General features: G+C 41.6%; 1 protein-coding gene across 1 annotated transcript in view; it reads left to right on the top strand.

Annotated features, from left to right (window-relative positions):
• The first annotated feature begins 200 nt into the window (after positions 1-200).
• The window catches only part of SLC2A12 (solute carrier family 2 member 12), a 30302-nt gene continuing 16495 nt past the window's right edge, over positions 201-14007 (top strand). Inside the window, exons 1-2 of the mRNA XM_062488833.1 lie at positions 201-306; positions 7773-9083. Of these exons, the coding sequence (XP_062344817.1) occupies positions 201-306; positions 7773-9083 (1417 nt within the window). The remainder of the gene's footprint in view (positions 307-7772; positions 9084-14007) is intronic.

The raw sequence follows: 14007 nt of genomic DNA, 5'->3' as shown, positions 1-14007 counted from the left end.
ACAGCCCGTGTCACTGCAAAGGGCAAAGCCTTCTGAAATAGCAACAAAGTTGTTCACAAACCACTTTGTGGTTTGCATTTGGTTTCAGCCGGCTTTAGGAACTTGTCGCCATGAGGAAAACAACCTGCCCTTTTCTGGCCGGCCGGGGAAGGACCACAGCCGTGTGAAGTGCTCCCGCCCAAGGTGCGAAGGGGGCAGTGATGGTACCTGGGCAGAGCACGGGGGATCTCGGCCAGCAGAGGCAGGAGATGGGAGCAGGCGAGGATGAGGAGCGCAGCCGGGGCTCCCGGCTCTCGGCTGCAGCAGGTAAGGAGGCAGGAGCTGCCCGCTCGGCTAATGCTCGGGGCTGGGGGAGAGCGGCCCCGAAAGCCGAGGAACCCTCGGGACACCCCTTCTCAATTTCTGAAAGTGCAAGAGGGGAACATACGGGTAAGGAAGGGGACTGCCGGCTTCAGTTTTGAATGAAGGTTTGTGTGATGCTTTCCCTAAAAGGCCTCAGTCCTCCTGCTCGTGTAGGTGTTGTCTGTTTTTTAAATCCTTCTCCTTGATGAAGATCAGCCGTCTGAAATATAGGAGAAGGTGCTGCCCTGTAACAGCAGTGATCTGGTCCTTGCACACTTAGGGGCAGTTCAGCCCTTTTCACCGGAGTGAGTGGAGGGGGTCCTGCACCTGCCCAGGCCCTCCTGTTTGTACTTCCCTAGCATTTCAGGAAGAAACAGGGTTTCTGTGCTGACACCCTCAAAAATCAGATGTAACATTGATTCTGCCAAAAGTTTTTAAGTGCAGAAATGGAATTTCATAGCTCTTCTTTGCTGTCCTACCCAGCCAGTTTTTCTCAGTTTGCAGCATGGTTTTGCATTTTCAAACTCATTCCCAGGTGATGAAAGGGGATAATGCCCCACAGTCAGGATATTTCTCAGCTGTACCCAAGCAGGTCAGGAGGATCATAAGCCAGAAATGACTATGTCCCAAGCAGATTTTGTTCACTTGGAGCTGAATGAACTGATTAACACAGGAACAATCAGAAACCATACACAAATGCTTTGTTGGAGTGTAGTAGTGATCTGTCAGGCAATGTCTCGTGATATTGGAATCAGAGGTTAGCCAAGAACAGAAAGTCAGTAGTTGTGCAGACATATTTAACATTGCCTTAGGGACTGAGGAGAGCAGTGCAGATGGTTATAGGATAGCAATAAACAGATAGCAAAGTTTCTGCAGCACATGGGTTAGGGTTAGAAGAGTATGTGCAAATTACACATCTGTTCTTACCCAAAAATTAAAGCAGCAACCTGAGAAATATATAATTACATAGTTGGAAATTAAAAAAAACTTGTTGATTCTTACTAGAAATGAGCAAAAAAAACCCGAATGCCATTTCATGTAATGAGGGGATAGGCTGCCTGTTGATGTAATGAAATTACACCGTAGAGCAGTAAGAGAGGACATGGCCAGGGTGGGTCTGTCCAGGGTCTGCATTCCCTGTCTTTCCATCATTGTCAGGGGGCTTTTGTTCATGACATTTAAATATTGTTTAAAAAGTACATTAATTTGGCTTATGCTGTACAGAGTATTCAGTGCTTCCCACCACTGTAAGGTGGTGGAGTTTAGATGAGTGGTACATCAGTTTCCTTCCACCTTCTCTTTTCGATCAATTTACGAAGTATTTTGGTTGGGTTTACCTTTCACACTTGGGTGGGAGGAGTCCCATTTTTCAAATGCTTGTGATCCCATATGGCCCTGACATTATTTTTGGTTAAGTTAGTATTTTCTGAGATTTTCCAGCTCTGCTTGCAATACAGCTTTGTCCCAAAGCTGCCATTTGTTTCATCCTGTAGGATCTTGTTGGGTAACTGTTTTTGATCCCATGCCAGACTCATAGAGGGACAGGTATCCTAGCTAATAGGAGAAATCCACCTACTAAGCAGCTACTGGATCTAAAGAAACCTCAGGTGTTGAAACAGAGCAACAGGGTAACATATATCTCTTTGTACCAGACAACTGGATGAGATATAGTGACTGTGGCAGCACAGCAAAGATCATGATAACATGAAAATGGGAGAACTACCTTTTATGAGAAGCAAAACCATGATTTAATTATGCAGCAATTCCCTATACATTCCATCAAACGTTCATCCTTAAAAAAAAAATGCGATCCTCATGCTATACACTTCAGCAAAATCATTCTTTAATGACAGTTTGGGAAATTTATATACTACATCCCTTGAAAGACACACTTTTGTATGTCAGCACTCAGATGGAGAAGAAATATGTTATTAGAGATAGCTTAAAATATTCAACAGCAGATGCTGTAGTTTTTAAATTTATTGTAGGTAAAAGTAGATGTCTACTGAACAAAAATAAAATATGTTCCATGCTGTGGATATATGTTTAGGCAATACATTCAACTCATTAGGGTTTTCTACCTGTACTTATTAACCAATGGTTGAAAGAACTTGAATTCACTTTCCAGATATCTAAATAGATAAAAAAAATTGCAAGGATTTGAAGAGCTTTCGTGACAGGAAAATACTTTCCTTTCCTTCCAAACTGAGACATTTCTCATCTCAAATTAAATCAAAGTAAACAGAAGAATGTACCATGGTGGAAGAGATTGTTGAGTCCCCTCCTATCAAAATAGATATATTTGCACAGGTTACATAAAGTAATCTCCCTTGCCCCCTCCCAGTAGTTTTCTATATGCACACTGAATGATCTCCTGGGAGAAAGCAAAGAAAATCTACATCACAGAAATCTCAGTGTCTGGACCAATGTGGAGCGTGGTATTGCCAAACTGAGCTGGAGAGGGCTCCTTTTCCATCTCTCTCCCTCCCATTAGGTGGGTGAAGAGTGGTGTTTCCCAGATCAGCCTGCTTGCAGATGTTCCCTGGCACTGATCATTTACCTGTAACGCTCATAAAATACATGCACAGACCAAATACTGTGCCTTTGGAAGGACTGTATTTTCCCAAATATATGCTTGAAAATAAGTAAAGGGGCACACCCTCACTACTTGGCCTCGTCCAACCTCATTGTCAGTACACTGTGCTGCTGTACTACAGCTGCAGATGCTCTCCTTTTCAGGAACCAAGCATAAACACTTCCAGCGAATGTTCTTAAAGACAGGTTTGTTTGCCAAGTAGGGCTGCTTTTGACTTGAACAACAGTTGTGAGAAACCACTTTGTTTACATGGGAAACCAGAGAATAGACTTTCCAATCACTTGTCACATACCAGCCACACACTCATTAGCCATGGTGTTAGTGGCAGACAGAAGGAGAGAATTCTCTGGAAGCTATCATTAAAATATTTTATTCCCCTGGGCTGTATACTGCCATATGTTTTGCTGGCATCTCATAAAAATAAATGAAATATATATAAAGAAGCTTTTCATAAAAAAAAAAAAAAATTGAATGCCTAAGAGCTGCCAGCAGCATCATTAAAAGTGACACTTAAAAGGATTGTGAGTACAACTACTGCAGCATTCTTTATCTGGAAATGTTAAAGCAAAACATATGCTGAAATCAGAGGGAATTTTGCGTAGAGGAAGGCCATGAAGGGAAACTGAGCATTGATTTCAAGGTTTAACTCAGCAGGCAGTTCTGAGCAGGCAAGTTTTGGGTACACCAGTTAAAACAAAACCTCAGGGTGATATAACAGTGTTTTTCAGTGGAATAGTGCCTGTGAGGGACAAGAGACACCAAGTTAACTACTGACTTTGCTGCTGCTAATGCAGAAGGACAGCGTGTCTCCCCCTGCATCACATCAGGATCTGCTTTTAATTTGGGGGTGCTCTAGTTACAGCCCTCCACTATTTCTGTACGTCTTGGGGTATGTATCACTGGGCACATGAAGAAGGAAACTAGCTGACCCAGTCAAAACAAATGAAATATACATTGAGACATTGATCAAGTTGCTCTACTTGGATAAGCAAGAAATAAATGTGCTTGAATGCTCCCTTATCAATTCCTAGGTGTCCAAGCTCTACATCCAGCTTGTACAGACTCTCAGACTATAAACAAATAACCATCTCAGTTTCTCTGATCTAAGGACCACAGTCTAATGTGAGCACAGTCTGGATTGTAAAGAACAGTGCTGGTGGTGGACTCTATCAAGATATTTGATTTGGCACTCTCATTCAGAAAATGAAACCATACAAAAATGATACTCCAGCATTTTAAGAGTTAAGAGCTGTTCAGGACACAGACTTCAAAGTATCAATAGGTTACACTGTCCATGCTGCTGTGTTTCTGCTGAAGAGCCTTAAACTCAGTTTTTCCCCTCTGTTACTTAATATTTTTCTTGGTTTATTGGAAGAAAATAAGAACAAATTATTTAAACGGGTGATAAAAGTGATGGGTGATCAATAAATGGGATATGTCACTGGCTGAATGCAATTTGGATGCCTTGGCCTGCTGACTGCAAGTGAATGTGCTGCCTGGGGTTCCTCTCTGCTAACTTTAGACATCTGCATCTGAGCAAGCTGCACAGTTTCCTTTTATAGTCAATGGAGGGAAGTAGGCATCCAACCTGATTCAGACATCTAGAAGTGCCTATTGGTCTCAATTGGTTACAATCCAGAGATGATGTAGATGTCTCACAGTTAGGTAAGTTGAACTCATCCTAGGTATTTTAATACAAACAAATGTAAAGTGATTTGCATTCCTCATTAGGATGCAATGGGGCAGGTCTTATTAAAAGGCAGGGAATTGCCTTGGAAAGAATCCAACCAGAAAAAAAGTAGATTTTCCTGAAGGATAGCCAGAAGATAAGCTTGTATAGGTATTTGTGAGAATCCTTGGACAAGTAGAGAGGGAAATGTCCACCAGGACTGGGAAAATCATGTCCAGTTTCTGTTGGCACTATGTAATCACTGCAGGAGTACTGGGTCCAAATCACAATTTACTGGAGAAGCTGATGGTCTGGAAAAAGTTCAGAGAACAGGGGTTTGAATACTTAAGGGATTGGTGAACTTGTAAAGCCTCACAGGGTAAGTAGCTGAAAAGGAGATGTCTATGAGATGACTCAATGACAGACTCTATGTTTGTACTTGGTGAACACAGTTAAGAGTGGGGAAATGGAGAATGGGATCTGATGGCTGGAAATTGAGGTTGCAGAAATCAAGTTTAGAAATAATTTAAATAAATGAAGTTTAGAAATAATTGGGATGACTTATTACTTAAGTCATAGGTTTTTAATCGCTAGCCATTTTTAAATCAAAGCTGAATGTTTTAGATCAGCCAGTTCAGATGAAACGTAATTGAAGCATGTCTGAAGGATTATATTGTGCTGTTTGTGAGTGTCAAACTGGATGAATACAATGCTGTCTACTCCATAATATATAAACTGAGGTAAAGTCCTATGTTGAATAAATGTGGCTCAATGGTATAAATTACAGAGCTATTCAAGAAAGCACAAACATTAGCACTGAACTCTGATTACTGTGATCAAATTAGCAGCTTAGTTTCTGATATGCTCACTCCTTCAGTGCAACACTGTGTGGTTATTAGCCCAGATTTCCAGCCAGGAGTAATTGGAAGGGTGTATTCTCCAGATATAATAATATACAGCAAGCAGACAACTCAAAAGTATAAATTGGAAGGAGAAATTATGTTTTGAAATGGTAAAACAAATATTGCACATGTGCATTGCAGGATGCAGCACAAAGCAGCTTAGCTGTAGTTAGCAGTACTTCCATCAAAGTACTGTTCAATGGGTGAAGGAAGTACAGCAGGACCTAACCCACGCTTCTATTTAAAATAAGTGAAATGGACTCAGATACTGCATCTATAAAGGAAGAAAAAGCTTTAGGAACATTAACAGATATGGACAGCAGCAACATAAAAAAGATTGTTCCCTCACTTGAGCATTTTGCAAATGTGTTTCTAATGTTTTCTTCAAGATATCCCATCTCCATCCCAACAGATCAACCACCTGCCCCCACCTTCTGAAAGACTTTCACAATAATCCCATTTCCCCTGTGTCCTTGTGGCCCATCAAGACAAAACCATGTGCTTCTCCCCTGTCTCTTATCTGTCTCTGGTGTGTCAGTCACACCAGCTCAGCAGCTGAGTGAGTTGAGGTGTATTTGGTGCACTCAGTATCTCAGGGCTGCTGTAGTTTGGCTTCTGCTGTTTGGCTCAAAGTTAGGACAGCTAATAGGTGATACTTCTCTTAATGGGCTTACACATCTCCCCTGACCCCCGAGGCATTGCTCATATTCACAGTTATACTGTGCTACCCTCCAAAATAACCCCTCTGCCTATGGAGTGGCTGCAGGGTGGGATGGTGAAATTGTTTGCTTCTGGGAGTTGTTAGGAGAACACAAGGTGGCTTGGGGTGCAAATGTGCCAGCGATGCTGCCAGCAGTTTAGTAGGGTATGTGGCCACATACCAGGGTCTGGGCCTGGGCTCTGCACTGTTTACTTTAGCTGTGCAGATGTACTGCTAGGGCTGCTCTCCTTCTCTCTATTCAAGATTTGCTTTTGAAATGTAATATCCTCTGTCAACTGGAACTGATCCTCACCAATGTGCTCAAAATTACTGGTGAGGAACTCTGAGCAGTCAGTGTGATCAAAGAGCCTTAGCACCTTAGAAAAATGAGCTAAAAATAAACGAACCCTCTGTATCATTTCCAATTAGACCATATACCACTCATTCCAAGAGAATTAGCTAAATATGGAGTCTGTTATGCTGTGAAAGCCACCTCTCCTCTGACATGTCCCATTTCTCTAACTAACTGCAAAATCAGAAGTTGATTTACTCTTTTCTATTTGTGTGGCAGCCAACATCATTATGTGAGGAAAACCATGCTGGGAGAAAGAACGAGACCAACAATAACAAACTGATATATTCCTCAAGGTTTAGGGTGCAAAAGGCTTCACAGTTAGTGGAATATGATCAGTCAAATCTATCTTGTAACAATAAACAATGAATCACAACTGTATAAAATGAGTTTGTTTTAAAGCGGACATTCAAAGGCGTATAATCTGCATTGTTTTCATCATCTGTTTCTGATTCCTGACATTATGGCTGTCAAAAGTGATGCAAAATATTTGATCAAGGTATTCCAAAGAGTTCAGAGTTTAGACATGAGCAAAGCCTAGAAAGTTCATGAGTTTGCCTCAAAGATCAGTTTCCCTAGAATATCCCAGATATCTGCATCAGCCGGGTGCTCACTGAATAAGTCTCCAGCTTGGCAAAATAAAAACAATGGTACCAGCAGCCTTCATGTCATCCTCAGGCAAAACAAAGGAAATAAGTGGTGAGGGAAAACTTGTTATTTATTTGAGCCAAGGTTGAAGCAATTTGGCCAATAAATTTATGCTTTCCTTGTTCATGCTACTCTAGTTGTGTGGATGAGACTTCCTCAGTTTAGGAAAAGCACTGAAAAGTCTCAAGACAAAAATTGCTTTTTCACCATTTCTTTTTGCAATAGTATTCTGAAGCAGAAGGTTTAATTATTTAGGACCTGATCAAAACTTTGTTGACTTCTGATCTGGAAGATGAGGGACACAAAAGCATTATAACTAAAGATTTTATATTAATTACTTTCTTTCTTTTTTTCCTTTTCAGAAATAGCTTTTCATGTAAATAGCTTTTATGTCACCATTGCTGCTGGATGTGCATAGTACCTTAACTGCTTTGCCTAAAGGTTACAGATAGATTTTTTTTCAAAACTGGTATATCAAATTAAGTTATAATTAATTATCAGAATGCTGCAGAAATTGCTTTTTCAAGGTGGCTTTTTTTTGTTGTTTTATCCTCTTATTTCAGGTTGTGGGACATTCACCTTTCTATCTTCTGCCATTGCTGCTGTAAGTGGACTTCTGATGGGCTATGAGTTGGGCCTTATCTCCGGAGCTCTTCTTCAGATGAGCAGCATTTTAACACTCTCTTGCAAAGAGCAGGAAGTCATTGTAAGTTCCCTGCTTTTTGGGGCCTTATTTGCATCCCTTACAGGTGGGTTTCTCATAGACAGATTTGGAAGGAGACTTGCTATTATTATTGCATCTTCTCTACTTGTGGCGGGGAGTCTGATTTTGCTGCCCTATGAATCATACGAGGTACTCATTGTGGGCCGGATTGCCATAGGAATTTCCATATCGTTATCATCAATTGCAACATGTGTGTATATTGCTGAGATCGCCCCACAGCACAGAAGGGGCCTCCTTGTATCATTGAATGAACTCATGATTGTGATAGGCATTCTCTTTGCCTATATTTCAAATTATGCATTTGCCAGCATATCTCATGGCTGGAAGTACATGTTTGGCCTCGTGATTCCATTAGGTGCTTTGCAAGCTATTGCCATGTACTTCCTGCCACCAAGCCCTCGGTTTCTTGTGATGAAAAATAACGATGAAGCGGCGAGAAAAGTACTGGAGAGGCTACGGGAAACATCAGATGCTACTAAAGAGCTTACTGTGATTAAGTCTTCCCTGAAAGATGAACATCAGTATAGCTTCTTGGACCTGTTTCGTTCAAAAAACAACATGAGGACCCGAATGCTGGTAGGACTCACTCTAGTGTTTTTTGTGCAAACAACTGGGCAACCCAACATTTTATTTTATGCATCGACTGTTTTGAAATCAGTTGGGTTCCATAGCAATGAAGCTGCCAGCTTGGCTTCTACTGGAGTTGGAGTGGTTAAAGTGGTCAGCACAGTCCCAGCCACGTTTTTTGTGGATCAAGTTGGAAGTAAAACTTTTCTGTGTGTTGGCTCTTCTGTTATGGCAATATCGTTGGTCACTATGGGCTTAGTGAACCATAACCTACGTGTGAATTTCACCAAGGTCTGTAGAAGTCAGTCTCCAGAGGATTTCTCTCTCCAGAGAAACTTCACTGTCACCAATGGGAGTCTCAAGGACATCTTTTCCAGCATGGCTTCAACAGAAAGATTGCTATTTGATGTACAAAGCCCAGATGTTGCCAGGACAGGAGAACTGAACAGGACTGCCCTGGCAGGAGGCAAAAGCACAATAGGGTCTCACATGGAAAGTGGGGAGGTTCCTGTTGTCCTGAAATGGCTCTCACTGGCCAGCCTGCTTGTCTATGTTGCTGCATTTTCCATAGGTCTTGGACCAAGTAAGTGTTTAATTTTTCTGACTGTTTGCAACTTACTTTATTAAGTGCTGGGATGACTTGCCCGGCTTGACATTAGGCAGTTCCTAAGTTGGGCAAAGCAGTGTTGTCTGCCAGTATGTACTGGTATTGTCACAGACTATCCTGATAGACTTGGCACATACTTTTTAGGAGGAGGTCCTGCCCCTTTAGGTCAATGACCTGATCTCCTTCCATTCAGTGTAATTAACTGGTCCCTCTTCAGTCAAGAACTGCTGTTAGCAAAATTACGGAGCCCCTGGCTATCTTTCCTGTTTCTAGCCTATTGTGTCCTTACACTGGGAAGTTTAAGATATAGGCGTTTGCTGCTGCTAGCTCCCAAACCCAAGGTAATGATAAGCCCTTGACCTCTGTATGGTATGACATCATGATAAATCCACAAAAAAACAGACACCTGTCTGAGACCTGCTGAGGCTCTCTCCCTCTTGCTGTGTAGTAGTCTTTAGATATAGAAAACACCTTCAAGGGATCATAATTCACAAGCAAGCTGTAGTACTATTGCCACTGCTTGGGAGGAACAACACAAGTGGGAGTACACAAAGCTGTGTCACTGCACAGCTGACACTGCACTGCTGCATCTGCCATCACACTCGCACGAGTCCCACTCTCTCCTGAGGAGAGCTTGTCGGTCATTCCGAGGGACTAGAAATTAAATCTCTCAATTTTCTTCTGTTTTGTTTCAACAGCACTTGCATAATATTGTACTCTGAAGGGGTTGACTTTTTAAGTCACTCTGCAAAAACCACATGCACAGTCCATTATTTATTAACAGACTTTATGTGCTTTTGCACTCGGTTCAAACTTGCCTTGCAAACAAACTGTACTCTCGTGTACTATTATGATAAAAAGCTTGCCACAAGGATACAACCCAACAATTGCACTAACAACTCCCCTGCAGTATTTATTTATTTTAAACATTACTCGCCAGGAGAGCAGTGTGAGATAAGCATTCATTGCCAGGGCTGCAAGCTTGACTGTGTTATTACAGAATCATTCCTTCCCTTGAAGATTGTCCTGGGGCTGGATTCTGCTTTCTATGACATAGGTTCAAAACCAGGGATGAAACCCTGAGAAGAAAATGTTTCAAAACTTTTATTTGGCTGTTTCAAATACATATTTAATGACCCATGGGGTGGGGTCACATGTTCAATCTTGGCCTCCTGCTGAAATCTGTTTTCCTGGTGACCTGGCTGTAAATGGGTTCTTAGTCATTTGAGTTGGCCTAATATACAGTTAATGAGAACAGTGTCTATTTTCTTGAGGGCTACAAAAACTGACCTGTTTTCCAGGCTGATCTGAGAAGTCTCTGAGACCAGGGCTTGGTTTTTTGACTTTTTTCCTGACTTGAGAGCTTAAATGCTTTCAAACAGAAAATGGGAAAGAACAGGCACCCTCTTATCTCCATCACGGAGAAATCATGTATAAAGCCACTGTGAGGTAATTTATACTGACAGATGCATTTGCACAGCAAGTGAAGGCCAGGTCTAGCAGAGATACAGGTATTTCAAATTGCAGCTAAGTCCTTTCAAGGCATTTTCCTGTCTGTGAAAGTACACTCTTTAGTTAAAATTTACAGCATATAGAAAATGCAAGGGTTGAAGAACCAAGAGATTGCTGAAATCTGCAAAGGATCTATTGTGCTTAAATAGTCTGGGTTGCAATGAAGGTTAGAATTTGTGTCTCATATACAGCCTACAACATCTCCTGTTTGGAGCCCTAGTGCCTAAATGTGTTCTCAAAACCTAGCTTTCTTACTCTCAGTGAACCTTTCTTAATGTAAAGAAAAAAAATGAACCACTCTGCTTATGTAAAGTAAATAGTTTTAATATTTATTTATGTTATTTATCTCTAAATCTGGTCTGTGTTCTGGACCAGACTGCTCTTCATTGTCTACTCATCAGTGGGAAGGAGGCATGGAGGCTGCACTTGCTGGCTGCTGTGTCCAGGCAATGCCTGGGGCACCTGGAGACAAAAGCACTGTAACCCCTGCACCACTGTATTTTCAGAAGGAAACTCTCATGCTCCATGCAATGCCTGCCTCCATGCAATGGCTGGCTAAGGTGAAGGTGGTGTTGGGGATGTCTCTCTTTGTGGATCAAATCAACATCTTTTGAACAAGAGCAGAGAAGATCTTGCTCTTTTCCTTTCATGCCACACAACCATTTCTGGAACAAATTCATCCACTTTATTTGAGTCCATGCTGCATTATGTTCTGTGGGAATAAAAGACGTTTTATGTAGGGCCAGATGATACACTCTTCAGAGGACAGATCATACAATCTGAGCTCTAGCGTCTTCTTCTTAACTACTTTGTACTTTTTTTACCTTTTTTTTAATTGTTGTCAACGAGATAGTTACAATCCAGATTAATGTAGCATTTATAAATGTATTTTTCCATTATTTCTCTTTTGTTGACAAATTACATAAGCTAGATTGATTTTTTAATGAACTATACATATGGTAAATATATTTATTGCCTTTTGTCGAAGCACTCAGGCAGCACAGTAATGAGCATTCAAAAATAGACTGTGAGAGATAAAAGTCACTTTTGCATTACAAAAGAATTCACAGACTAGTAAGCATCTACTTAGTCAATTTTTTGTTTCTGGGATGCTCTGTATTCATATCATCAGCCTTTACATGAGATAAAAGGGGTATTTCTTCTGCTGTGTTTCAGTTTAATTATGTTTGATGAACTGTAATTCAAGTGCTTGTTCACACTCAATTTCAGACAATTATGAGGACGTTTTGTAGATGCAACAAACGAATGTTGCATCACACCACAGAGCAGCACATGCCATTTCTCTTGGGGTGTTTGCAGAGGCGTTCAGTCATTAGCTAAGGGGGGCTTGCTGGACACCCATGTTTGTCTTGGGTTACCCTTTGTCTGTGTGTCAGAAAGAACAAACAAGGATCAGCCATTCTCACGAGGGAATGATGCCTGCAGAGCCCTAAATAAGCCATTCCTGGCTGCCACGTGAAGGGTGAGGAGTGCAAGAGGGGCTCCTCCTTGTTTGTAGCACATGTTTGTGAAGAGAAGCATCAAAATCTGCTGTATGTTGACAAGGGAGGGACAAGAGAAGTCTGAGCCTGGCAGAAGAACTGCTATGCCTTTCAGGGGGATCAGTGAGTGCAGGCTGATGAGACGAGTGTGGTGTGGAGGTAGATTACAAATTCATCACCCAAGCTAAAATGTGATCTCTCAATGTGACTCTGGAAATCAGTTTCACACAAAGGACACACAGAAATAATCTAGTCAGGGCTATGACCATGCATGACCACTTAGTAAATGACACAGAATTAACTGAAATAATTTCAGAGCATCTCATTTACCAATTGTTTTGCTCAAACCACTTGAGGGGTAAAAACTAGAGGTCCTTTCTCATAAAGAGGTATCACTTCCTTCATTCACCACTGTGTGTGATACATGTTGGGACGCCAGAACAAGGAAAGCCATGTTCCAGGGACATCAGACTTATTTTCCAAAATAAGGCTGTAAGTATAGGATTCCTATGTTTGGATGGAGCATGTGCAAGAGAGTTCTCTTGGTTAGCAAATGTAGGGCAGCTGTAGCCTCTCTGAAACAGAGTGGGTGCCCAGAGCTTTGCTGCTCTCCTCACAGACCTTATGAACAAAATTCGGATTGCACCCATTACCAAAGATGTTTTTCTGCCTTGACCATTTTCTTTTGCAACATTTGTGATCAAATACTAAATAGGGACAACTTCCCCTCCTATTTCCTGCATATCCCCTGAGTGAGATGATCTCATCAGTAAGTAGCTAGAAGAAAAATAGTAGCACCATACACAGGTATGCAGGGATACCATATGGTCTAGAGGCAATGCTTTTTATCAAATAGAAGTCAGAGCATCTCCAACAAATCCTAGGCTGAGAAGCAAGTAATGCAGTCTGAGTCTGGACCAAACAGAGCATATGTTTTCCCAGTCTGAATTTGTTCTTGCAAATGAAAGGCAAGTGAGCAAAACAGGACTTGGGCAGTACCTCTTTACACATGTCGTGGGAGTGAAGTTCAAGGGAATCCATGAATGTCTGAGGGGTTTTTTGGTGTGGAATGAGGAACACCTTTAATGAGAGAGGAATGTCAAATATGTGCATTTGGACTGCAATGTATGGCATTGATGCCTTGCACAAGAACTCTTACTCTTTGAGTCCTTTAAACACATTTTTGTGTAACTGCAAAAGCATTTAGGCAGTTGGCCAATGAACTTTGGGATAATCTGCTGGAGCAAATCACATCAGCTCTGCTGGCTTCATGGCATTTCATGCTGAGCATGCAGATGAAAATCTACAAAAATACCTACAGCTGGGACTGAGGGGCAATTTCATGACATTAATCATCCTCAAAACCTCAAAACTTAGCTGTATAAAGTCCAAAGGTACTTATGTCTCTGCCAACCTGTGACAAAGATGTTCTATTACTTCATGTCCTAGAGCAGCAGCCAGTTTTGTGTGGCTCTTCAAAGCCAAGGGATAAACTCTAGAGCTCTTTTCTTGGAGACAAACTCCTCTTTCAGGTGACATCTCAGAGCTGCAGGGATGCCCCGGGCACAAGCACTTAGACTTCTTTACACACAGATTGCTGTGGCCACAACATACCCAAGGCAAGTCAGTGTCTACAGCTGGAACAGTGTTTCCTGGGTTTCAGGATTTGGCACAAAGAAATACCATATTTACCTATCCATATAGATATAAACCTCAAAATATATGTTTAATGTATTTACGGTCAAGGTATTAAGTGTATAACCAGGTCTTGGAAGAGGGGTTTAGAGCTTACTGCAAACCCTGATTTTCCACATTGCTGTTGCAGTCCCTTTGAAGCATAGCTCCCACGAGTGGGTGCTTGTAGGGTTGACAGTATTTTGGTGTTG

Source organism: Cinclus cinclus, chromosome 3 (genome assembly GCF_963662255.1).
Source record: "Cinclus cinclus chromosome 3, bCinCin1.1, whole genome shotgun sequence".
NCBI classification, from domain to species: Eukaryota; Metazoa; Chordata; class Aves; order Passeriformes; family Cinclidae; genus Cinclus; species Cinclus cinclus.
Note: the sequence above shows the minus strand (reverse complement) of the source record. Positions and strands in the feature narration are given on the sequence as shown.